At 39.4% G+C, this 24,266-nt stretch overlaps 1 protein-coding gene across 1 annotated transcript; it reads right to left on the bottom strand.

Moving 5' to 3' along the window:
• Positions 1-408: 408 nt before the first annotated feature.
• On the bottom strand, positions 409-1,332 carry LOC100602762 (taste receptor type 2 member 41). Its single transcript, XM_003270865.1, has one exon. The coding sequence runs from the start codon at positions 1,330-1,332 to the stop codon at positions 409-411; it is 924 nt and encodes a 307-aa protein (XP_003270913.1).
• Positions 1,333-24,266: the final 22,934 nt, after the last annotated feature.

Genomic DNA, 24,266 nt, shown 5'->3' with positions numbered 1-24,266 from the left:
TATCTACATCTCAGTTCAGCCATAGAGACAAGTATTTGCTCTTAACTTTCTGAAAGGCAGTGGAGATGCAATGGCACAGTTAATCAACACTTTTAACCGAAGCCTTCCAGATAATAAAGGGGTACAAACGTAAAGAGTAGCACGACATCGTATTAACATATTCCGAACTTCTGGGCCATACCGGCTCTCTGGGGTCCATGGGACTGCATCTCAATAATATTCCAAAGAAGGGAAGCATGCTCAGAGAGTTCCCAGATTTCCTTGTCTCCTCCACTTCCCAGACGAGGAACCCCATAGCAGGACCCAGTATTCATCTACCTATGAAAACACCTCCTCCATGTCAGTGGGCCACAGCTCTGCCATCCTCACCTTTCTTTTCCGGGGGTCTAGATAAGGAGACCATGCCATCTAGGCCACCCAGAAGCCCCTTGCCAACAGCAGGAGCTGCCAGAACACTCTTCGAAGCTTGAGGTTGCTGAAGATGAGGATGAAGGGATGGACAGATATGCACAGGTAGACTGCAGTTTGCCATGGCCAGTAAAAGTCGTTCTGCATGGAGATAAATTTTGTGGCATCAATGATCAGGGACAGAAAGGACAGAGCATAAAGAATGAGGAAGGAGATGAGGGACTTCAGAGCTCTGGTATGAGCCTGGGTGCTGGGGTCCTGCAGGCTGTGGCCGTTGTGCTGCATTCTCTGAGTATGCCTCCTCAGAGAATTAATTAACAGCATAATTGAGACCAGAAAAACAGAACAAGGAATTGACCAGATGGCCAGTTTCAGGGATGGGAAATAGTACATTTCCATCCTTGTATTCCACTCGTAGGTCATGTTCCCAGAAAATTTTCTAATGAAAATTTCTTGATATACAGGGTAGTTCACCCAAAAAAACAGCAGGGTTATGATGAGGGAGATCAGGATAGAGCCCAACAGGAGCCAGGGCACCCACCCTGGGAACCTCCACTTCAGCCACAGGAAGGTAGGGTGTGTGATGTTAGCAATCTTCACACAGAACAGGACACTGAGCCAGCTGCAAAACCAGAAGGTGGCTGAGTTCAGGAAGTGCCACTGTAGATGGAAGAACTGGCGGCTGAGACCCCCAGAGTACTCGACCTTGTGGGCAGAGTAGTAGAAGTTATGCACCGTCCCAACCAACTGCAGGCAGAAGCGGGAGGCACCCAAGCTAACGAGGATCATGTCCAAGGGCAGCAACCTGCCATATCGCAGCCACTCCCTGCCCAGCACCAGCACAATGAAGCCATTCGCTGCAATCCCCAGAAGACTCAGCAGGCTAAAGAGTAACATGAAGAAGGCCTTCAGTGCTGCTTGCATTCTGACTCCTCCTGCAGTCCCCACTTGAGTGCCTTGGCCCCTGGCCTCCTCCCTGCCCCTAGCCACAGTCCTGCTTTTAATCTTTCCTAGGAGTGCTGAAGAGTGGTCAGGCTCTGCATCTGAACCAGAGCTCACTTAGAGAGGAGGATGCTCAGGCTAAAGAGGAGAGGTGTGCTCTTGGCTCCGACAGGATGCAAATTTATCCTAGTATCAGTTACCACCAGGCCTGCAAACTACTCTAATTTGCCTTGTCCGGTTTTGCCTGCATGCTGCCATGGTTAGCATCAATGTCTATGATTTTTCCGGGTCTCTGTGACTGAGTTCCATCCTCAGGCCATACGAACACTCCTCTTCCAATCAGAACATTCTTAAGACTTTAAATATAGAGACAAGTATAGGAGATACGTAGGAAAAATAGTGACATCAAAGATTCTGTCTCAGTACTTCCCTGTTACACAACCACGCTTACCTTGCTGCCTGTGCACACAAATCCCTTCAAAATCAAATACCTCGTCTACCTCTCCATCCAAATCTCTACTTAGATCCTCCATGAATCCTGAGATGTAAATGGTAATGGTTTAAACGGGTTTTGTATTTCCAGTGAGAGAATTCATTATCATGTGGTTGAAGCGTCTTCCGAAGCAGGACTGAGAGCCCCTGTTTCTTGCTGGGTGTTGGTGGGAGGCTGCTCTCTGGTCCTAGAGGCCTCTCACAGTCTCTGCCAGGTAGGCTGTTTCAGCACGGCCACTCACTTCAAGTCAGCAGTCTCTAAAGGGAGTCTGCTAACAAGATGGGGTCTTAAATAACGTAACACAATCATTGGAGTGACAGCCTATCACCTTTGCCATATTCTATTGGCTAGAAGCAAGTCACAGTCACCAACAACACTCAAAAGAAGGAAGTTACACAAAGGCCCAATACCAGGGTTGAGGGACAGGCAGGGCCACTTTATAGTCTGTCTGCCACCCTGAGATACCCAAGGCATGTGTGAGTCCTGTCTAACACCAACATCGAAAAGAGGTCCCTATGAGACCATGTTGAAAGTAAAAATATTTTCTTTTAAAATATATCTATCACCTCACATAATTCCTGTTTTCAATTTCTTCATGTGTAGTGAGAACACTTAAGATCTACCCTCTGATGAAAGTTCAAGTATACAATGCAGTATTGTTTACTATACTCATACCACCATACCTGAGGTTTCCAAAGCATGTTCACTTAGCGTAACTGAAACTTCATACCTCTTGACCAATATCTCCCCATTTCCCCTTCCTGAACCCTGGCAATCACCAATCTACTCTCTACTTCTGTGGGTTTGTTTTTTCAGATTCCACATGTAAGTGAGATCATACAATATATGTATTTCTGTGTCTGGAGCATTTCACATCATGTCCTCCAGTTGCGTCTGTGTTGTTGCAAATGGCAGAATCGCCTTTTCTAAGACTGAATCGTATTCCATTGTGTATGCACACCACATTTTCTTTGTTCATTCATCTGTTAATGGGCTTTTAGATTGTTTCCATATCTTGGCTATTGTGAATAATTTTCAATAAACGTGGGAGTGCAGATATCTCTTCAAGATACTAATTTCATTTCCTTTGAATATACACCTAAAAGTGGAATTACTGGATCATACGGTAGGTCTGTTTTTAATTTTCTGAGAAATCTTCATAGTGTTTTCCGTAATTTATATTCCTGTCAACAGAGTAAAAGAGTTGCTTTTCTCTGTATTTTTGCCAACACTTGTTATCCTTCATCTTTTTGGTAACAGCCATTCTAACACATGTAAGGTGATACCTCATTGTGGTGTTGATTTGCATTTCTCAGGTGATTTGTGATATTAAACATATTTTCATACGATTTTTGTCTCCTTTTGAGAGATGTTATTCAGGTCCTTTGCCCATTTTAAAATCAGGTTATTTAGGTTTTTTGTTAATTTTTGCACTGCAGTTGAATAAGTTCCTTGTATTTTTATTATTTGTATTTATTGATTTATTGATTTATTTATTTATTTATTTATTTATTTCAGACAGGGTCTCACTCTGTCACCCAGGCTAGAGTGCAGTGGCACCATTACAGCTCACTGGAGCCTCAAGATAGGAAGGATGATCCAATCTTCCCCACCTCAGCCTTCCAGGTAGCTGGGACTAAAGGCATGCACTGCCACACCCAGTTAATTTTTTTTGTTTTTTGTACAGACAGAGTCTCACTATGTTGCCCAGGCTAGTCTCAAACTACTGGGCTCATGCAATCTTTCTGCCTTGGCGTCCCAAAATGTCTAGATTACAGGTGTGAGCCAGGGCACCCAGCCAAAGTTCCTTATATATTTTGGAAATTAACACTTATTAGATATATTGTTTACAAATATTTTCTCCCAATTTCCATTCTGCTGGTTGTTTTCTTTGCTTTGCAGCTTTTTATTTTGATGCAATCCCATTTGTCTATTTTTATTTAGCTGAATTTTTGCATGTGCTTTAGGTGTAATTTTCTATAAGTCATTACCCAAACCAGTGTCAAGAAGCTCTTTTCCTATGTGTCCTTCTAAGAGTTTTATGATTTCAGGTCTTGCATTTAAATATTTAATCTATTTTGATTTAACTTTGCATGTGGTGTAAGAAGAGGATCAAATTTCATTCTTCTGCATGTGGATACCCAGTTTTCCCAACCTCATTTATTGAGGAGACTATTTTTTCCCCATTGTGTATTCTTGGCACTTTGTCAAAAATCAGTTGACCACAGATGTATAGTTTTATATACGGGCTTTCAATCCTACTGCATTGGTCAATGTGTCTGTTTTTTTGCAAGAACCATGCTGTTTTCATTGCTATCATTTTGTAATATATTTTGAAATACAGTAGTGTGATACATACAGCTGAGTTCTTTTTGGTCAAGATGGCTTTAGTTATTCAGGGTCCTTTGTGATTCCACATGAATTTTAGGACTTTCTTTCTATTTCTGTGAAGAGTGACATTGGAATTTTTATAGGAGTTACATGAAATCTGTAGATTACTTTGGATAGTTTGGATAATTTGACAATATTTATTTTTTTATTCCATGAACATAAGATATCTTTCCATTTATTTGTGTCCTCTTCAATTTCTTTCATCAGTGTTTTATGTTTCAGTACACAGATCTCTCACTTCCCTGGTTAACTTTATTTTATTTTTTATGCTATTGTAGATAGGATTTTTTCTTAATTTCTTTTTCAAACAGTTTATTGCTGGTGCATAGAAATGCTTCTGATTTTTGTAAGCTAATTTCATATCCTGCAACTTTACTAAATTCATTCCATTTTAATAGTTTTTGGTGGTGTCTACAGGATTTTTAATATGTAAGACTATATCATCAGCAAACAGAGAAAATTTCGCTTCATCCATTCCTATTTTAATGGCTTTTATTTTTCTCTAGTCTAATTGATCGGGTTAGGGTATCCAGTATCATGTGGAACAAAAATGGTAAGAGAAGACATTCATGTCTTGTTCCTGATATAAGAAGAAAAGTCTTCAACTTTTCACAGTTGAGTATGATGTCAGTAGTGGGCTTGTCATATATGGCCTTTATTGTGTTGAGGAGCATTCCTTCTTTTTTGTTGTGGTTGGTTTTTTTTTTTTTTTTGAGATGGAGTCTCGCTCTGTTGCCCAGGCTGAAGGGCAGTGGTGCGATCTCTGCTCACTGCAAGCTCCATCCCCCGGGTTCATGCCATTCTCCTGCCTCAGCCTCCCAGGTAGCTGGGACTACTGGTGCCCGCCATCACGCCCAGCTAACTAGCCGGGCATGGGAGCATTCCTTCTAAACCTAATTTGTTGACAGTTTTTACCATGAAAGGATGTTAAATTTTATCAAATGCTTCATCTGACTCACTACTGAAATAATCATCAGGTTTTTATCCTTCATTGTATTAATATGGTGAATTACATGTATTGATTTCTGTATGTTGAACCAACCATACATCCCAAGGATAAATCCCACTTGATCATGGTGAATAATCCTTGGAATATGCTGTTGAATATGATTGGCTAGTATTTTTTGAGAATTTTTGCATCTATGTTCATTAGTGATATTGGACTGTAGTTTTTTTGTATTGCCTAGTTTTGGTACTAGGGTAATGCTGGCCTTGCAAAGGGAATTTGGAAGTATTTCCTCCACTTCAACTGTTTAAATAAGCTTGAGAAGGATTGTTATTAGCTCTCCTTAAATGTTTGGTAGAATTCTGCTGTGAAGCCATATGGTCCTGGGCTTTTCTTTGACAGGACACTTTTAATAATGACTCAATCTTCTTACTCGTTATTGGCCTGTTCTAATTTCCAATTTATTTATGACTCAGTCTTGTTATGTTATATGTTTCTAGGAATGTATCCATTTCTTCTGGGTTGTTCAATTCATTGGCATACATTGTTTATAGTAGTCTTTTATGATCATTTGTATTTCTATGTTATTAATGGTGATGACTCTTATTCCTGCTTTTATTTATTTGACTCTTTTCTCTTTTTTTCTCAGTCTAGAGAAGGGTTCGTAAATTTTTTTTTTTTTTTTTTTTTGAGATGGATTCTCACTCTGTCGCCCAGGCTGGAGTGCCATGGTACAGTCTCGGTTCACTGCAACCTCTGTCTCCTGGGTTCAAGTGACTCTCCTGCCTCAGCCTCCCAAGTAGCTGAGACTACAGGCACATGCTGCCATGCCTAGCTAATTCTTGTATTTTTAGTAGAGACAGGGTTTCACCATGTTGGCCAGGCTGGTCTCAAACTCCTGACCTCAAGTAATCCGCCCACCTTGGCCTCCCAAAGTTCTGGGATTACAGGCATGAGCCACCACACCCAGCTGTTTACCTTTTTAAGAAAAAAATTCTTAGTTCCATTGATCTTTCTATTCTCTGTTTATTTATTTCTGCTCTGGTCTTTGTTATTTTCTTTCCTTCATTCTGCTAACTTTAGGCTTTGTTTGTTATTCTTTTTTTAGTTCCTTGAGGTGTAACATTAGGTTGTGGATATGCTATGGCTCTGTGCCCCCACCCAAATCTCATCTCAAATTGTAATCCCCACATGTCAGGGGAGGGGCCTGATGGGAGGCGATTGAATCATCAACCCTGGACTCCCCACCTTGCTGTTCTCAAGATAGTGAGTGAGTTCTTTTGATATCTAGTTGTTTGAAAGTGTGTGGCACTTCCTTCGCTCTCTCTCTCTCCTACTCTATCATGGTAAGATATGCTTGCTTCCCCTTCACCTTCTGCCATGATTGTAAGTTCCCTGAGGCTTCTCAGTCACATTTCCTGTTAAGCCTGTGGAAGTGTGAGTCAATTAAACCTCTTTTCTTCATAAATTACCCAGTCTCAGATAGTTCTTTATAGCAGTGTGAAAATGACTTAAAGTTGTTTATTTGACGTCTTCTTTTTTTTTTTTTTTTTTTTTGAGATGGAGTCTGGCTATGTTGTTTATGCTAGTCTCGAACTCCTGGACTCAAGCAATGCTCCCACCCATGCCTCTACAGTGACTAGGATGATAAGCACACATCATCACCACCTGGCTCTTTTTTATTTTTTGATGTAGGCATTTATTGCTATAAACTTCCCTCTTAGAATTGCTTTTCCTGCATTCCATAAATTTTGGTATGTTGTGTTTCCATTTTTATTTCTCTCAAGTTATTTTTTAATTTCCCCTTTAATTTATTCTTTGACCCAATAACTATTCAGGAGCACATCGTTTTATTTCCACATATTTGTTAATTTTCCATGATTTTTCCTGTTACTGATTTCTAGCTTCATACCATTGTGGTAAGAAAAGATACCTGATATTTCAATCTTCTTAAGTGCTATTCTGCTGTTGAACTCATCTACGGGAAATTTTCACTTTAGTTACACTGTTCTTTGGCTCTATGATTTCTGTTTGATTCTTTTTAATAATTTTTATCTCTTTGTTAAAATTCTCAGTTTGTTCTTATATTGCTTTCTTGATCTTGGTAAGTATTTTTGTGACAATTATTTTGAACTTCGTGTTGAGTAAATCACTTATTTCCCTTCACTCATTGTCAGTTTCTGGAGATTTACTTTGTTCTTTTATTTGGAATATATTTCCTTGTTTCTTCATTTTCTGCATTTTGATGCAATTCCATTTGTCTATTTTTATTTAGCTGAATTTTCAATGACTCTCTGTGTTGGTTTCTATGCATTAGATAAGACAACTACCTCTCCAAGTCTTGTCAGAAGTATCTTGTGTAGAAGTATCACAAAGGCCTTGTTTAGAAGTACCACACCAATCCAACTGGAGAAATATTTTAAGCTATTTCTTAAATCTTAGTGTTTGGTAGGCTCCTGGGGCTTAGAGTGAACCACATCCTGTTATACCGCAAGACCAGTAGAGTAGGAGCCAAACTCTCTAGATGTAGCTGGAAAAGTTGGGCTATTGGGTGTGTGTTTCAGTTCTTTCTATCTTCATGGTGAAGCTAAGCACAGGCATTTATCTCCCACTCTTTCTGCAGTAAGTCAAGGATAGACTCTGTGGCAAATGCTGGTACTCACATTCAAGCTGCACCCTCTGATCCTGGGAAGATGGCTGCTGAAAACAGGTCTATCATATGTATGTCCACTTCCTTGTTTTCTGTGGTCTGATGTCACTCAGAAATGCAAAGCTCCATCAAATTCCAAAGTGAGGTTGTTAAAAAGATAGTCCCTTAGGTGAGAACTATATAAGTTGTGGCACTCAGTGCAAGACCAAACTTCTTCCACGAAGAATGTGTAAGCCTGGATTTATTACTGGGGTGGGTGAGCCAGAGAGAAGCCTGTGAAGCTCTGGCTCCAGCTGCAGGAGGGCTATTTTTAGTGTTGCTTGTTACTTCCTCAATACAAATTTTTTAGAAGCTAGGCTATCATATAGCCACTGGAAATGTGTTTCATAAGCCCCTTCCGGGGAGAAAATGGAAGCTGTAAATTCCTGTTCCTTTTCTGCATTGTTCCAAGGGGGCATGCTTCTGGAAGTATTTGTATGTCTGTGTAAAGCCACCTCTGTTTTGTAATCTAGGGATACTCATATATGCCTCATCCCTTCTTCTCCCAGAGCTAAGAGGTTTAGGATGCAATCCCTTGGTTAGAAGCTGTAAAAGTTGGGGTGTTCAATGTATGGACAAACTCCTTCCAGAAGACATCAATAGACCTGGAGTTATCACTCAGATGACCTGTGGGAAGTACCAACCTGCTTCTCAGACTGCCAGAGGAATAACATTTGGCTCCTCTCTAACTCCCCAGCGCAGGTTAGTTAGAAGCCAGGCCAGCAAGTAGCCACTGTAAGACTGTCATAAGCCCCTTCCAGGGAGAAATGGGGCTGCATTTTTCAAGCCTCTTCTCTGCACTGCTCCTGAGGAAAGAAGTGCCTGTAAGTGCTTGTGCACCCACATAAAATTGCCACTTTTTTCCTGTGGTCTAGACAAACATGGATATGACCATCTCCTCTGCTCCCAGAGCTAGGAATGTAGTCCCTTGGATGGAATCTGTGAAACCTGGGACACTCAATGTGTGGACAGACTCCTTCCAGGAGGGACTAATAGACCTGGAGTTATCACTGATGTGAGCCAGGAGAGAAGACTCTGGAAGGAAGTACATATCTACTTCTCAGGTTGGCAGCAGTGGGTTAATATTTGTCTCCCTTTTTAACTCCCCAGGGCAAGTTAGTTAAGAGCCAGGCCAATAAGTAGCCACTGGAAGAATGTGTTGTAAACCACTTCCAACAAGAAACGGAGAACTGCATTTTTTAAAGCCCAGTCTGTGCACTGTTCCCAAGAAGTAAAGCCCCCGGAAAAGCTTGAGTACCCATATCAAATCAATGCGTGGTTAGAGAGACTCACATGTGTCTAATCCCCTCTGCTCACAGAGTTGGTTAATTAAGAGTCAAACCACGGAGAACTTTAGAGTTAAGGTGTCATATATGAAGTCTAAACCCTTCTCTGCACAGAGAGTAGCTGGGTGTTGGGGATTCCTTTCTTGATTGTATGGCACAATGCCTGGTTGGGGTCCATGTTCAAATGTACCACAGCTTTTCTACCTGTTCAATATGAATGTTTTCTCAGTTGTCCAGTGGATAGAAGTCACTCAACTGGTGTCTGACTTTCTCTCAGAGGAAACTGATCTATGGATAGAGTGTATTTGGTGCATCCAGGGTGGAGGGAGAGTCAGGAGCTTTCTGTCCCACCACGATGGTAATGCAACTCCACCATCCTCTTCATTTCTGATGAATTGTAATGTCTCCTCCTTCATTTCTGATTTTATTCATTTGAATCCTCTCTCTTTTTTGAGGTAGTCCAGGTAAGGGCTTATCAATTGTGTTTTTCTTTTTAAAACATCTGACACTCAGTTTTATTTAGTTTTTCTATTGTTTTTTATTGCTACATCATTTATTTATATTATAGTCTTTATTATTTCCTTCCTTCTGCTAAATTTGGGCTTAGTTTGTTCTTTTCCTAGTTCCTTGAGGGGTAAAATTAGGTTGTTTATTTGAGTTCTTTCTTCTCTTAATGTATTTATCACTGTAAATTTCCCTCTAGTACTTCATTCCTATAAGTTTTGGTGTGTTGTGTTTTTGCTTTCATTTGTCTTGAAATACTTCTCAAATTACCTTTTGATTCTCTCTTTGACTCAGTGATTATTCAAAATGTGTTTAGTTTTCATGTATTTCTGAATTTTTTTGTTGTCTTACTGTTAATGACTTCTAGTTTAATTTTTGTGGTCAGAACAGATAGCTGGAATAATTTCAATCTTCTTAAATGTGTTCAGGTTTATTTTGTGACCTAGGACAGGATCTATCCTGGAGAATGTTGCATGTGCTCTTGAGAAGAATGTGTGTTCTGCTGTTATTGGGTGAAACAGTCCACTTAGTCTGTAGTGTTGTTCAAGTAAACTGCTTATTCATTTTTGTCTGAATGTTCTATTCATTATGTTAAGTCAGTTATTGAAGTCTCCTACTATTATTGTATTGCTGTTAATATTGTCTGAACTGTCAATATTTGCTTTATATATTTATATATTCTGAAGCTGGGCACGTATATTTTTATCTTTGTCTTATCTTCCTGTTGAGTTGGCCCTTTTATTATTATATAATGACTTATTTGTCTCTAGAGACAGTTTTTTAGTTAAATTCTATTTTGTTGGGTATAAGTATAACCACTCCTGATTTCTTTTGTACTATTTGCATGAAATATCTTTTATATCCCTTCAGTTTCATCTTATGTGTGTCTTAAAGTGATCTCTTATAGACAGCATATCTCTGGATCTTGTTGTTTTTAATTCATTTGCCACTCTTTGCCTTTTGATTGGGTAGTTTAATCCATTTTTATTTAAAGTAATTATTGACAGCTGAGGACCCTTTTGCAATAATATCAAATATAGCAATAATTGTTATTTGTTTTGCAGTTGTTTTGTTCCTCTCTTCCTCTTTTGCTGTCTTGCTTTGTCATTTGATGATTTTTGTAGTGATTTGCTTTAACTCTTCATTTTTTATGTTCCCTTTATATTTGTGTATCTTTTATAGGATTTTTTTCTTTGTGGGTAACTCGAGGTTTACATAAAATACCTTGTAGTTATAATTATCGATTTTATGTTAACTTAACTTTAATTGCATATTAAAATTCTACATTTTTACTTTCCCCCACCCACATTTTGTGCTTTTGTAGTCAGTTTGCTTCTTTTTATATTGTGTATCCATTAACAAATTTTTATCTTTTAACTATTATATTAGAATTAAAAGTAATTTCTATACCATTATTACAGTGTTACATTATTCTGTATTTGTCTACATATTTGCCCTTACTGGTGCTATCTATGCTTTCATATATTTTTTCATTGCTGTTTAGCACATTTTTATTTCAATTTGAAGAACTCCTTTAAGCATTTATTGAAAGGCAGATCTGGTGGTGATGAACCTTCGTAGTTTGTATTTGTCTGAGAAAGACTTTACCTCTTCTTCATTTAAAAAAAAAAAACAAGATAGTCTTGTGGGATGTGGTACTCTTAATTGGAATTTTTCTCCAATATATGGAACATATCATCCAACTCTCTTCTGGCTTGCAAGACCTTTGCTAAGAAAATTGTTGATAGCCTTATGGGTGTACTGTTAAGTATGATAGCTTTTCTCTTGCTACTTTCAAAATTCTCTTTGTCCTTGACTTTTAACAATTTGATCATAATTTGTCTTCATGTAGTCTTCTTTGGGTGGAAATTTTTTGGTGTTCTTTGAGTTTTGTGAATCCAGATGTCTAGTTCCCTCCCAAGATTTGGGGTGTTTTCAGCCATTATTTACTTAAATATGTTTTCTGTCACCTCTCTCTTTCTCTCTATTTTCCTACCGAGACTACCATTGTGTATATATTTGTTTACCTGATGGTGTTCCATAAATCTCATAGGTTTTCTTTACTCTTTTTCATTCCTTTTTTCTATTTTCTTCTATGATTGGATAATTTCAAATGATCTGTCTTCCAGTTTGCAGATTTCTGTTTGATTAAATGTTGGGGAAACCAGCCCCACACTATCCAGTGGGTACCCTGAGTCCAGCAGAGACAAAGGAGTTAGAAAGAGACAGAATAAGCATTTAAAAGACGGGTCCAGGGGACCGGAGCGTTGGAGGCTTGCTCTTGGCCCAGAGCTCTTGGGCTCCACCCAATTTATTGGTTTACAAGCTCTTTGTTCTTAGGGCAGATGGGAGGGGGAGGAAGGGATGAGGAAAAGGATTAATCAGTGAAGGAGAACTTGTGAGTCATTCGATAAGATGTATAGCAGTGGCGGTTTCTGTGAATTTCCTTGAGCAAAGGCGTGTGTCTAAACTACTTAAGATCTTTAACTTATCAGGACTGAAACGGGTGGGAGCAGGTTTCAGGAGGAGCCAAGATGTTTGATTATACTCCACTGCTTCAAGGGAGTGTTATCTCCCTGAGCAACCTGTGGAATGCCGCTGAGCGGTTATGCTCTTGAGGCATAAAGACATGAAGGCAATAAGGAGACTTTTCTTGGGCAGCCCATGGGTGTCTCACACAGGGGAGACCAATTCAACTGGCACCCCAGAAACTCTCTTTCCCACAATTAAGTCTGCTGTTGAGGCTGTCCATTGCATTTTTCATTTCATTAATTATATTATTCAGCTCTAGAATTCCTGTATGGTTCTTTTTTATGATTCCTGGATCTTTTTTGAACTTGTTTATGTGTCATTTTCCTGATATTGTTGCATTCTCTGTGTTATCTTGTGGCTCACTGAGCTTCTTTCAAATAATTATTTTGAATTCTCTGTCAGGTAAGTTGTATATATTCAATTATTTGAGGTTGGTTACTGGAAATTCATTGTGTTTCTTTTGTGATGTCATGTTTCCTTGGTTTTTTATGTTCCTTTTAGCCTCATGTTGATGACTGCACACTTGAAGGAGCAATAACCTTTTCTAAACTCTAAAAACTGGCTTTGGAGGAGAAAGAACTTTATACATGGGTGGGTTTGAGGGTGCTGGCAGGGTGGCATGCAGTGGCTCCCACATTGGTGTAGGAGAAATGGTAGCTCCAACTTCAAGGTAGTATTGTAAATTTGGGCCCAGTGTGAGAGAGGAGTATCACATGGTATGGACTCCGGATGGCTCCATCAGCTGGAGTCATCATTGGCAAAAACTGCAAGGGTCCTTAGTGGGAAAAGCTGCAGGTGTCTGTGGTTACAACAAAGGCTACTGGAGTCCTCAGTGTTGAAGGTGCTGAGATCCTCCTTCCCTCCTTTACCCCAATGGGGAAAGATTGCAGCTAAATGTATCCCTTTTGGCACTGAGCCGTGCCAAGCAGTGGGAAGGATTGACAAGGTAAAATGATTCCTATGCTTTTCTATGTAGCCATCCTAGTCGATTATGCTCAATTGGGTTGCTGCATTTTCTTCATAGTATTCCAGAGCTCTCCTGTTTTCATCAGTGGATAGTTGTTAAATTGTTGTTTCGTGGGGAGACAAAAGTTGGGACTCCCGGTTGACCATCTTGCTCTAAAAATATTTTCTTGAATAAAAATACATTCAAGTTGATCCATATTTAAATGTTTTCTATTTAATACTTCAAATATATTCTTTCTCCATATTTGTTTAAAACTATTTTAAGGTTAGTGTATCCTTTTGAACTGTGCCTTTGTTATAAAAGAGTCAACTGAGAAAACTAGTCATAAAAATAATGTGAAAGTTGTTACCACCACAGCAGAAATGTATAGTCATATTAAAATTAATAATACATAGTAAAAATAAAAAAGAGAGATCTCATTGATGTTGAGTGTATATGCATTTTTCTCACTTCAGGTGTATGTTTCTTTTACTATTTTCATTCATTCACTCATTCATTCATTCATCAAATATTTATTGAGCATTTATATTTGCTGGACACTATTCTAGTTACTAGGCAGACAGGATCCCAGCTTTTATGGAACTTGCAGTCCAATAGAAGGTAAGTGACAATAAGCAACAACAAAAGCAAGATACTTTCAGATAATAATCAATTCTATGAAGACAGTAGAAGGGTTAGATTTCTGGAGACTGGCTGGAGAAGAAAATGTTGCCCCCATACACCTGAGGGCTGAAAGCAGCTTTCTCAGGAGGTGACGTGTGGGTTGAGGAGCCCAAGCAGTTAGAGCCTTTGCCTTGTATGTATTTCCCTGATAATATTATCAAATCATAATTTTATTCATTCTCTTCCACCATTCCTTCAAACTTTATTCACAGGGGAAACTGCTCAGGCTAAAGAATAAGAATTCCAGCAGGATGGGTGACCTTTTTTCACTCTTATCAAATAGATTGTTACAAGATTACTTCAAGCCACAAGATCACTTCAAGTAACAAAACAGCCTCAAATCAGAAATTAGAGATTCCAGTCCAGTTTATGAATACAAAATAACAAGATAACAGTAGCTTCAACCACTCTGAGATTGGCTGATGCATAAGGAGATTGGGAAAGGGGCAGGAAAGGTCTCACTTGGACTAGTACAAAAAGAATCTGGCTTTGTGCTTTCTGGGCCTGATAATTATTTAGTGCTGACTTTCTCCCTCATGTGAAATTTTCAGAGCTCTGGATGTTTCCTACTGGGCACTCTCTCCTGCAGTTCTATTCATTAGAGAGAAAGCATCTCTATTTGGGATGATCCTTTGTGACTCCTTTCTCAGCCCCTAGGCATATGCCACAAAATTTTGGCTGCTGGAGCTTTCACAGTCCACTGGGCACTTCTATCAGTCAAGTCTCAAGACAGCCTCACACACATGCTCTCTCCCTGCCTTTGTCTATTTGTGCTTCTATGACAAAATATCTGAGACTGGGTAATTTATAAGGAACAGAAGTGTATTTTTCTCACAGTTCTGGAGGTTGGGGAATCCAAGATTATGGTGCCAACAGATTTGGCTTCTGTTGAGGGCTACTCTCTGCTTCAAAGATGATGCTCTTTGCTGCAGACTTACATTGTAGAAGGCAGAAGGGCAAAAAGGGTTCTATCTAGTTTTCTCCAGCCCTTTTATACATGATTAATGTCACCTAACAAGGTGGAGCCCTTGTGACCTAATCAACTCCTAAATGCCCCATCTCTTAGTACTATCATATTGATGATTAAGTTTCAGTACATGAATTTGGGTGGATATTCAGATCATAGCACCCTCTGATGGCCCACAGCTGGTCTCCTAGCCTTGCTCCAACAGTCCTAATGTAGCCACATTCTTTTGCCTCTTCCCAAAAGTTAGCTAGTCAGTCTTCCTTTCATCCTCTACATCTGCCAGGAAGAAGCAAGACCCCAGTTTACTATGCCTCTCAACTAAAGAAATAGCATGGTGAGCTTTGTGAGTGGCCTCATGGAAGCTCCTGAGGTGAGGGTAAAGAAATTTCTCATCCTTCTCAATGGAATATCAGATGGGACTCACAGCATGAATTTTTCTAAATATTTACTCTCATAAAATTCTCTTTCCTCAACTGTCTAAACTCTTTCATTTTATCAAAGAGTTTCAAAAGTTATATAATAGGTTTATGTCCATTTCCTTTGAAAATCTGAATATAGTGAACTGGCAGCTCACTTGGAAATCTCGTATCATTAAATAGCTGTACCTAGTTAAAAAAAATCTCAACTTTTACCACCTGTTACTTAAAGGGAACGATCAACAAAGTCATATTGGTCATAGTAAGAAATTTGGATATTCTGGGCTGGGCGTGGTGGCTCACACCTGTAATCCCAGCACTTTGGGAGGCCGAGGCAGGTGGATAATGAGGTCAGGAGTTCAAAACTAGCCTGGCCAAGATGGTGAAACACCATCTCTACTAAAAATACAAAAAAAAAAAAAAATTAGCCAGGCGTGGTGGTGGGTCCAGCTACTCGGGAGGCTAAAGCAGAGAATTAATTGCTTGAACCTGGGAGGTGGAGTTTGCAGTGAGCTGAGATCGCACTGCTGCACACTGGCATGGGCGACAGAGTAAGACTCTGTCTCAAAAAAAAAAAAAAAGAAACTTGGATATTATTCTAGTGTAATGGAAAGTATTGGAGGGTTTTTCATTGTTGTTTTTGGGGTGTGTTGTTTAGTTTTATTTTGTTTGAAACAGAGTTTCACACTGTCACCCGGGCTGGAGTGCAATGGCGTGATCTCGGCTCACTGCAACCTCCACCTCCCAGGTTCACGCAACTCTCCTGCCTCAGCCTCCCGAGTAGCTGGGATTACAGGCACACACCACCACACCCGGCTAATTTTTTGTATTTTTAGTAGAGACGGGGTTTCACTATGTTAACCAGACTGGTCTCAAACTCCTGACCTCATGATCTGCTCACCTCAGCCTCCCAAAGTGCTGGGATTACAGGCATGAGCCACTGTAAGGGAGTAACATGGTCTCATTTATGGTTTTAAACAGATCTTCTATTGTCTGTATAGAGAATAGAACCAGGGAGAGTTAAAGGTGGAAGAGAACAGCAGAGTCTCCTGCATTAGACCATGTACAAGTAGATGGTAGCTTGTCCTCAGGTGGAAGCACTAGAGGTCATGAAAAGTGATAAGATGCTGACATATTTTGAAGGTGAATTCAATAGAATTTGCACGATAAAGAGAGGTGAGAGAAAGAGGAATCAAGGACAGATTCTACCTTTTTAATATCAGTAAACTGAAGAATTTTATGGAGCCATTTACTGAGATGAGGAAGACTGAGAGAGGAATATATTGATAGGCGGAAATCTGTTTTGGTCATATTAAGTTTGAGATATCTATCAGATTTCTAAGTTGAGACATGAGGTAGACAACTGAAATGTAAATCTGGATTCCAGTGAAGAGTTAAAGCTGGAGGAACAGGTTTGGGAGTCATCTACACTTACATGGTATTTAAAGCCATTAAACTAGATGAGATCATCTAGGGAAAGAATATAGATGGAGACTGCAAAAAGGCTGAGAACAAGTCTTGCACCTTCAACTTTTGGGGGGTTGAAAGCCAAGAGACCCACCCTGCAAAGGAGATTTGGCTGAGACTGATATTAGAGAGTAATTCCATTCCCTGAGCTCATACTCAAGGACAAGGGGAAGAGGAAATAAAAAGGTCAGGATGGAAACACTGGAATGAAAAACACACTGAAAAAATTCTAGATCTCCAGGATGATCTGCACCCAGTAGTTGTGTGCTATGCTCACTGGGGAAATTAGACACTATTAACATGTTCTAATGTTTGAGAGATCCTTGGGTTGCAACCCAAATTTAGCACAGTAGCATATCAGCATTAAGATTGGCATCTGCCCTGTGCTTACCACTGCTTGCCTCAGAAAAGAAGGCCTATTCATCACCCAATCATTCAACAAAACCTACTTACCATATATAATACTATCTGACAGACATTAGACCAAGCACATAGGTACAAAGATTAAAATAGTGTCTTGAGGAAGAAAGACAAGTAGACATATAATGACAACTTAGTGTAATAAATGATAAAATAATAACTAATATATACTCAGTGTTGCTATGCATCCTCATGTGTTATTCTAAGTGCTTTAAATGTGTTAAATTGTTATTCTCACCAAAAAAAATGAATTTCAAAGGTGATTCTGGGACAATTAGATATCCACATACAAAATAATGAAGTTGTTTCCTCACAACATACATAAAAATTAAAGTGGATCAAAAATCTAAATGTAAGAGCTAAAACTCTAAAACCCTTAGAATAAATCATAATAATAAATCTTCATAATCTTGGATTAGACAAAGCCTTCCTAGATATGATACCAAAAGTACAAGTTACTAAAGGAAAAAATAGACAAATTGGACTTCATAAAAATTAAAAATGTGCATCAAAGGACACTATTAATAAAGTGAAAAACAACCACATAGTGGGAGAAAATATTTACAAATTATGTATCTGATAAGGAATTTGCATCCAAAAATATAAAGAACATTTAACAATTCAAAACAAAAAGGAAAGTAACACAATTAAGAAAGAGGCAAAGGATTTCAATAGACATTTCTCCAAAAACGCTACAAAAAACACCCAATAAGCACCTGAAAAAATGTTCCAGATTATTTGTCATTAGGAAAATGCAAATAAAAACCACAAGATACCATTTCATACCCACTATGGTAGTTAAAACCAAAAAGACAGATACTTACAAGAGTTGGCAAGGATGGGAGAAATCAGATCCCTAACAGACTGTTGGTGGGATCATGGAATGGTGCTGCTGCTCTGGAAAGCTGTTTAGGTGCAGCTCCTTCAAATGTCACACAGAGTTACTACATGATTCAAAAATTCCATTTGTAGGTATACACATAAGAAAAATGAAAACATATGTCCACATAGAAACGTGTACATTGGGCCTGGCGTGGTGGCTCACACCAGTAATCCCAGCACTTTGGGAGGCCGAGGCAGGCGAATCATGAGGTCAAGAGATGGAGACCATCCTGGCTAACACGGTGAAACCCCATCTCTACTAAAACATACAAAAAAAAAATTAGCCGGGCGTGATGGCAGGTGCCTGCAGTCCCAGATACTCAGGAGGCTGAGGCAGGAGAATGGCGTGAACGTGGGTGACGGAGCTTGCAGTGAGCCAAGATTGTGCCACTGCACTCCAGCCTGGGAGATAGAGTGAGACTCCGTCTCAAAAAAAAAAAGAAAAAAAGAAACTTGTACATTGATGTTCACAGAAGCATTATTCACAATATTCCCAAAGTGGAAACAATGCACATGTTCATCAACTGACGAACAGACAAATAAAAGGTGATATATTCATGTAACAGAATATTATTTGGCAATAAAAAGAAATGAAATGCTGATGGATACATTGCATTACATGTAAGTTATATCTCAATAAAACTGTTTTGAAAAGCTGATGGGCATATTTCAAAGACACAGGGAGCCTGCCTACTGATCAAATTTGGGGAAAATTAGCATTGAAATTTAAAATAATGCATATAAAAGAAATCAAGTGGGGTAGGTACTGTTCCTGTCCTCATTTTACAAATAAGGAAACACAGGTGAGAAGTAACTTTTCATAGTCATACCTATAATAAATGGCAGAACTAGGATTTCAATTCAGGCAGTCTAGCTACAAAGCCTGTATGTTTCCACCATTGCAATATCCTGTCTTAGCTCTGAAAGCATTTAAAAAATGCACAAAATCTGGTAGGATGTGGAGGGGAAAGGGTAAGAGAAGGTGGATGTTGATGAGATCTTGCAGGAAAGTATAATGCTTGACGTGAATCTTGAATTTCACATATTTAGCAAGGCAACTGAGGACGGAAAAGAAAGGAGGTAAGCTAAGGGAAAAGGATCATGATAGGAAAAATCACAGAGAGGGAGAGATATCAAGGTAGTTCAGAATGACAGGAGGTGAATTATATGAAAAAGAAGAAGAAGGGAGCAGATGTCAAGAGGTGATGCCAGAGAGGTAGGCAGGGGCCAGATGGCAAAGCTCCTGGCATGCTGTTATCACATGTTTGAAGTTTACAGAAAATCATTTTTGGAAACATGATCAATCAAAGGAAGAAAATTTTGATTTGAAGCCAGCTCTTTGCATTTGTAACTCTCTCAGCACAGTCAAGGGAAGGGTGGCTTGGGGTCCAGTTGAACGGGGTCATTTTGCCACAGCTGCACAGAACCAGCATTGCTCTAGCATCCTGGGAACTGGTGATACAGGTACATTGCGACACAGCCCCTGTGATATGGATGCTGGTGGTATCACAGGTGGATGTCCCATAGGGACAGCTTCCCTTTAGGGAGCTCATGGACATGGATATCCACCAGAGAGACAGACTTGGAGAGGAGGAATATGCCATATGGTACCCGTTGCATGAAAACATGAAATATAGATGATTGGAACCACCTCTATCCACCACCATTACAAAAGTAACTGGAGAAATAGTTTACAGACGAGAAAGGGCAGGAGCACTGAGGACCAGAAATTAAGGATGGCTGCATTAGCCATTATAATTTGGGCATTAATAGTTAATGACAGTTTATTTTATAGTCATACATTTGCCAACTCTAGACCTACCAGTTATGTTTATAATTTCCAAGACTATTCCAACCACGATGGATCCATCATTTGTAGGAATGGAAATAATTTCTACTTCAGAAAGGCCACTATCATATTGATGGTTCTCACCCTGATAACCTCCTCACGACAACTACCCAATTTGAGTTCCAAGATTACAGCATTCTGCTTTGCCTTTGGGAAACTCACCTCCCCCCATATGGTTTTGAGAATTCTACCACTATGCCCCATTCTCCAATCATAACTCTGGCTATGCAATGACCCAGGCTGGCCAATCAGAGTATTTCAGCCCCAGGGCAGAGATACTGGTTCAGGAATGGGCATTTATTCCATACTAGGCCAATCTAGAGCTTCTGTATAATTTGCTATATTAGTCCTGCTGAGAGAGAAGGTTCTCTCCCTTTGGGAATGTGAATTCTAGCTGCCAGCTACCATCTTCCCTAGCCCCATGGAAGAATGCATCTGTAAGATGCGTTTGACAAAAGCCAAATGCAAAGAAAAGGCAAGGGCAAAGCCCTGAAGACACTGTGTGAACCACTGGATACTGTCATGTTCATAACAGAATGACATGTCTAGATTTCCAATCTATGAATGTCCAAAAATTCCCTTGCTTTCTTGAGGTAAAATTCTTTTGCCACTTGTATCTAAAAGAGCCCTGGCTAATATCCAAGGAAAAAAAAATTTTCTCTAAATTTACCCAGAGATAAACAGTAGAACACATGAAAAAAAAAAAAAAAAGACTAAGATTATGCTTCTACAGTAAACAGAATTCTAAAATGACCCCAAGATTTCTGGCTCCTGGTTTGCACACACCTTCTCTGTTATTCAATCAAGCACAAATCTAGGTATTGCTGTGAAGGAATTTTGCAGATGTAATCAAATGTCCAAATCAATTGACCTTAAAATAGGATTATCAAAGTGGCATGGCTTAATCACACTTGCCTTTTAAAAGCAGAGAATCTTCTCCAACTGGTGGCAGAAGAGGAAGTAAGAAAGACACACTCAATCTGGCCTGGAATAAAGCAAGCATTTATGTTGTAACTTGCCCATGAGAGCCAAGTTACAGGGAATTTAGGGTGGCTTCTAAAAGCTTAGAGCAATTTCTGGCCAACAGCTATCCAAAAATGGGGACCTTGGTCTTACAACTGAGGAAATAAATTCTTCCAATAATCAGTGAGATTGGAAGAGGACCACAAGTCCCAAATAAGGATCAAATTCCCAGCCAATATTACTAATAAGTAAAAAAAAAAAAAAAAAAAAAAAAAATAGCAGATGTTGGCAAGGCTGTAAAGCAAAGGGAACACTCATGCATTGCTGGTGGGAATGTAAACTAGTTCAGCTGCCATGGGAGCAATTTAGAGATTTCTCAAAGAACTTACGACAGACTACCATTCAACCTAGAAATCCCGTTGCTGGGTATATAACCAAAGGAATAAAAATTGTTCTACCATAAAGACACACGCATACATATGTTCATCACAGCACTTTTCACAATAGCAAATATATGAGATCAACCTGGATGCCCATCAATGGTGGATTGGATAAAGAAAATGTGGTACATATACACCATGGGATACTATGCAGCCATAAAACAGAATGCAATTATGTTCTTTGCAGCAACATGGATGCAGCTGGAGGCCATTATCCTAAGCAAATTAACACAGGAACAGAAAACCAAATACCACATGTTATCACTTATAAGTGGGAGGTAAATATTGAGTAGACACAAAGAGGGGAGCAATAGATCCTGGGGCTTACTTGAGGGTGGAGAGTGGGAGGAGGGTAAGGATTGAAAAAACTACCTATCAGGTACTATGCTCATTACCTGAGCAACAAAATCAATTGTACACCAAACCTTAGCAACACACAATTTATCTATGTAACAAACTTACACATGTGCCCCCGGAAACTAAAATAAAAGATGAAAAATAAAATAAAATTCCTTGGAAAAAGAACAAAAACATAATTCCAGCCAACACTTTAATTTCAACCCAGAGAGACCCTACAGCAGGGCTTCTAGTCAAGCAGTACCTGAACTTCTGACCGACAGAAATACGAGCTAATAATATGAGTGCTATTTAAGCCATTAAGTTGTAGAAATTTGTTATACAGCAATAGAAGACTAATACAGTCTCCTTACCAGGTTCTCTGAAGCCAGTTGAAACCACCCTTGCAAAGATTATGACAGAGAGAGAAGTCTAGCATGGCTGACTCCATCTTGCTTCTAGCCTCACAAGCTGGCTGTCCTGGCTCATTCCTGAGTGTGGGCCAAGCTAACCATGGCAGGAATTTTGTTTATTGTTTAACTTTGAAGTAAGGATGATAATTGTCCCTCCCTAAAAAGTGGTGCCCTCCTTGCTCAGGGACCAAAACAATCTTTGTAAAACTAATTAAAGGCCATGAGATTAGAACTACGGGAGGGGACCTGAGTTCTGCTAAGATATAGGCATAGTTTTATAATCCCTCACAGCTCAGGAGTCGTGTGTCCAGAGATTACAAGATTTGTGACTTGCCCAATTGCTGCTCTAGATAACATTGCTACTGTAGAGCCTAAGATTGGCCCTTTGAGATTGTTTTATTTTTTCAGACTTTTGCATTCTGGCAACTGACTGTCACCTCTAGGAATGACTCATGACTCAGCTGGTCCTGTGGCCCCTATCCAGAGGTGGGCTCAAGATATGAGGACTGTTTTCCATACCTTTATGATTTCATCTCTAACCAATCAGCAGCACCCATTCCCTAGCCCCCTGCCCACCAGATTATTCATAAATCCCCAGCCTCTGAGTTGTCAGTGAGGCTGATTTGAGTAACAAACTCCTGTCCTTTCATTTGGCTAGCTCTATGTTAATTAAACTTCCTCTACTGAAAAAAAGCAGCTGTTCTCAATGCACTGGCTTTTCTGGGAAGTGGGCAAGATTAACCCATTGCAGAATTACATTACAGTCCTTAATTTTATCCCTGATTTGTTCTAAGAATGTACAAAAAAAATAGAGTATATTGGTTGCCTGTATGTTGTCCCCAATATTTAGATTAAAATTTCAGTAAATTTTACAAATATTTTTATTTAGATGCTTTGGTAGGATATTGACACAGGTATACCTTAGTTTGGAAATCTCATCCTCTAGATTCTAATAATTCATAAAGTGCTTATCATATCAATCAAGCACTGTGCTAAGCATCTCATCTCCATCATCATATTTTATTCTCACAACCAAGAGCAAAATAAGAATTATCATAATTATGTAATAGAAAACGTATGCTCAGAGTTCAAGTAACTTATTCAAGATTGCTTGAGGAAGATTTTCTGAATAAGATGTTATTCTGAGTCCTGTGCTTTGTCCATACAGGAGGTAGAAAGAAATTATCTAAGCAGATAGTGAGGGTAAAAGAGTCCTCAGCAGAGCTTCCCCTTTAACAAAAAGCAGCCCAAGAAATTATTTTTTTCCAACAAAGGGCAACCTGAAAAATTGAACTACAAATATAGATAAGCAAGCTGGAAGCTTGCATGGAGGAATGCCAACAGCTATGCCCAGAGAAAAGGGCTACCTGGGGGCCAGGCCTGTCCAACATGGAGGCTCTATCTTCCCTTTTCTTTGTTACCACGTGTACAATAAAGAAACAGGCAACATGACGCCAGCCAGGCAGCCTTAACCCGTTTTTTGTGCCCTGTGAAAATGGCACATCAGGTCTGACCAATCTTTTGTGCCCTATGTAAATCAGACACCACCTCCTCAAGCTCATCTATAAAACCCCCTACATTTCACTGCGGAACTGACAACCCATTTTTTGGGACCCATCTCTGCAGCAGAGGGCACTTCTCTTTCTTTGGCCTATTAAATTTCCACTCTGAACCTCACTCTTTGTGTGTCCACGTCCTAGTTTTCCGTGGCTGTGAAACGAACCTCAGGTATTATCCCAGATGAATGATGCCATTTCAATCTCATGTAATCTGCCACCACAGTGTGTGTGTGTGTGTGTGTGTGTGTGTGTGTGTGTGTGTGTGTGTGTGAGAGAGAGAGAGAGAGAGAAACCACTGAAACTATGCAAAACCATGCAAAATAAAATGGTTATAATAAATTTCCCCAAAGTGACTAAGAATCAACAAATATTGTGCCTGAGACAGTCTTACATAGTATAAAATTTGTCCACAGTAGTTAAAAATAGTAAATGTAAAAAGTCAATACATTGAAAGCATGCTCCTTGGAAGATAATGTTATTATGCAGAATAGTATTGACTGAGAACCTTGGGTAGGACTGGCCTATGATTTCTGCCTTGAACAGAAAAAAATGGAATGTTTACAACAACAGTTGTCACGACATAGATAGGAAAATAACGAGCAAAGACATAAAGATTTTGCCAGAAATAAAATGTTCAGATTATATCCCTGTCCAGACTATCCTGCTGGACCTAGGAGAGGGGAACATCACCATGGTAGAATAATTCTGAAACAACATTACCAGATCTATTTTA

Source organism: Nomascus leucogenys, chromosome 13 (assembly GCF_006542625.1).
Source record: "Nomascus leucogenys isolate Asia chromosome 13, Asia_NLE_v1, whole genome shotgun sequence".
In the NCBI taxonomy this organism is placed as follows: Eukaryota; Metazoa; Chordata; class Mammalia; order Primates; family Hylobatidae; genus Nomascus; species Nomascus leucogenys.
The sequence above is the reverse complement of the archived record's forward strand: the minus strand, read 5'-3'. Positions and strand labels throughout refer to the sequence as shown.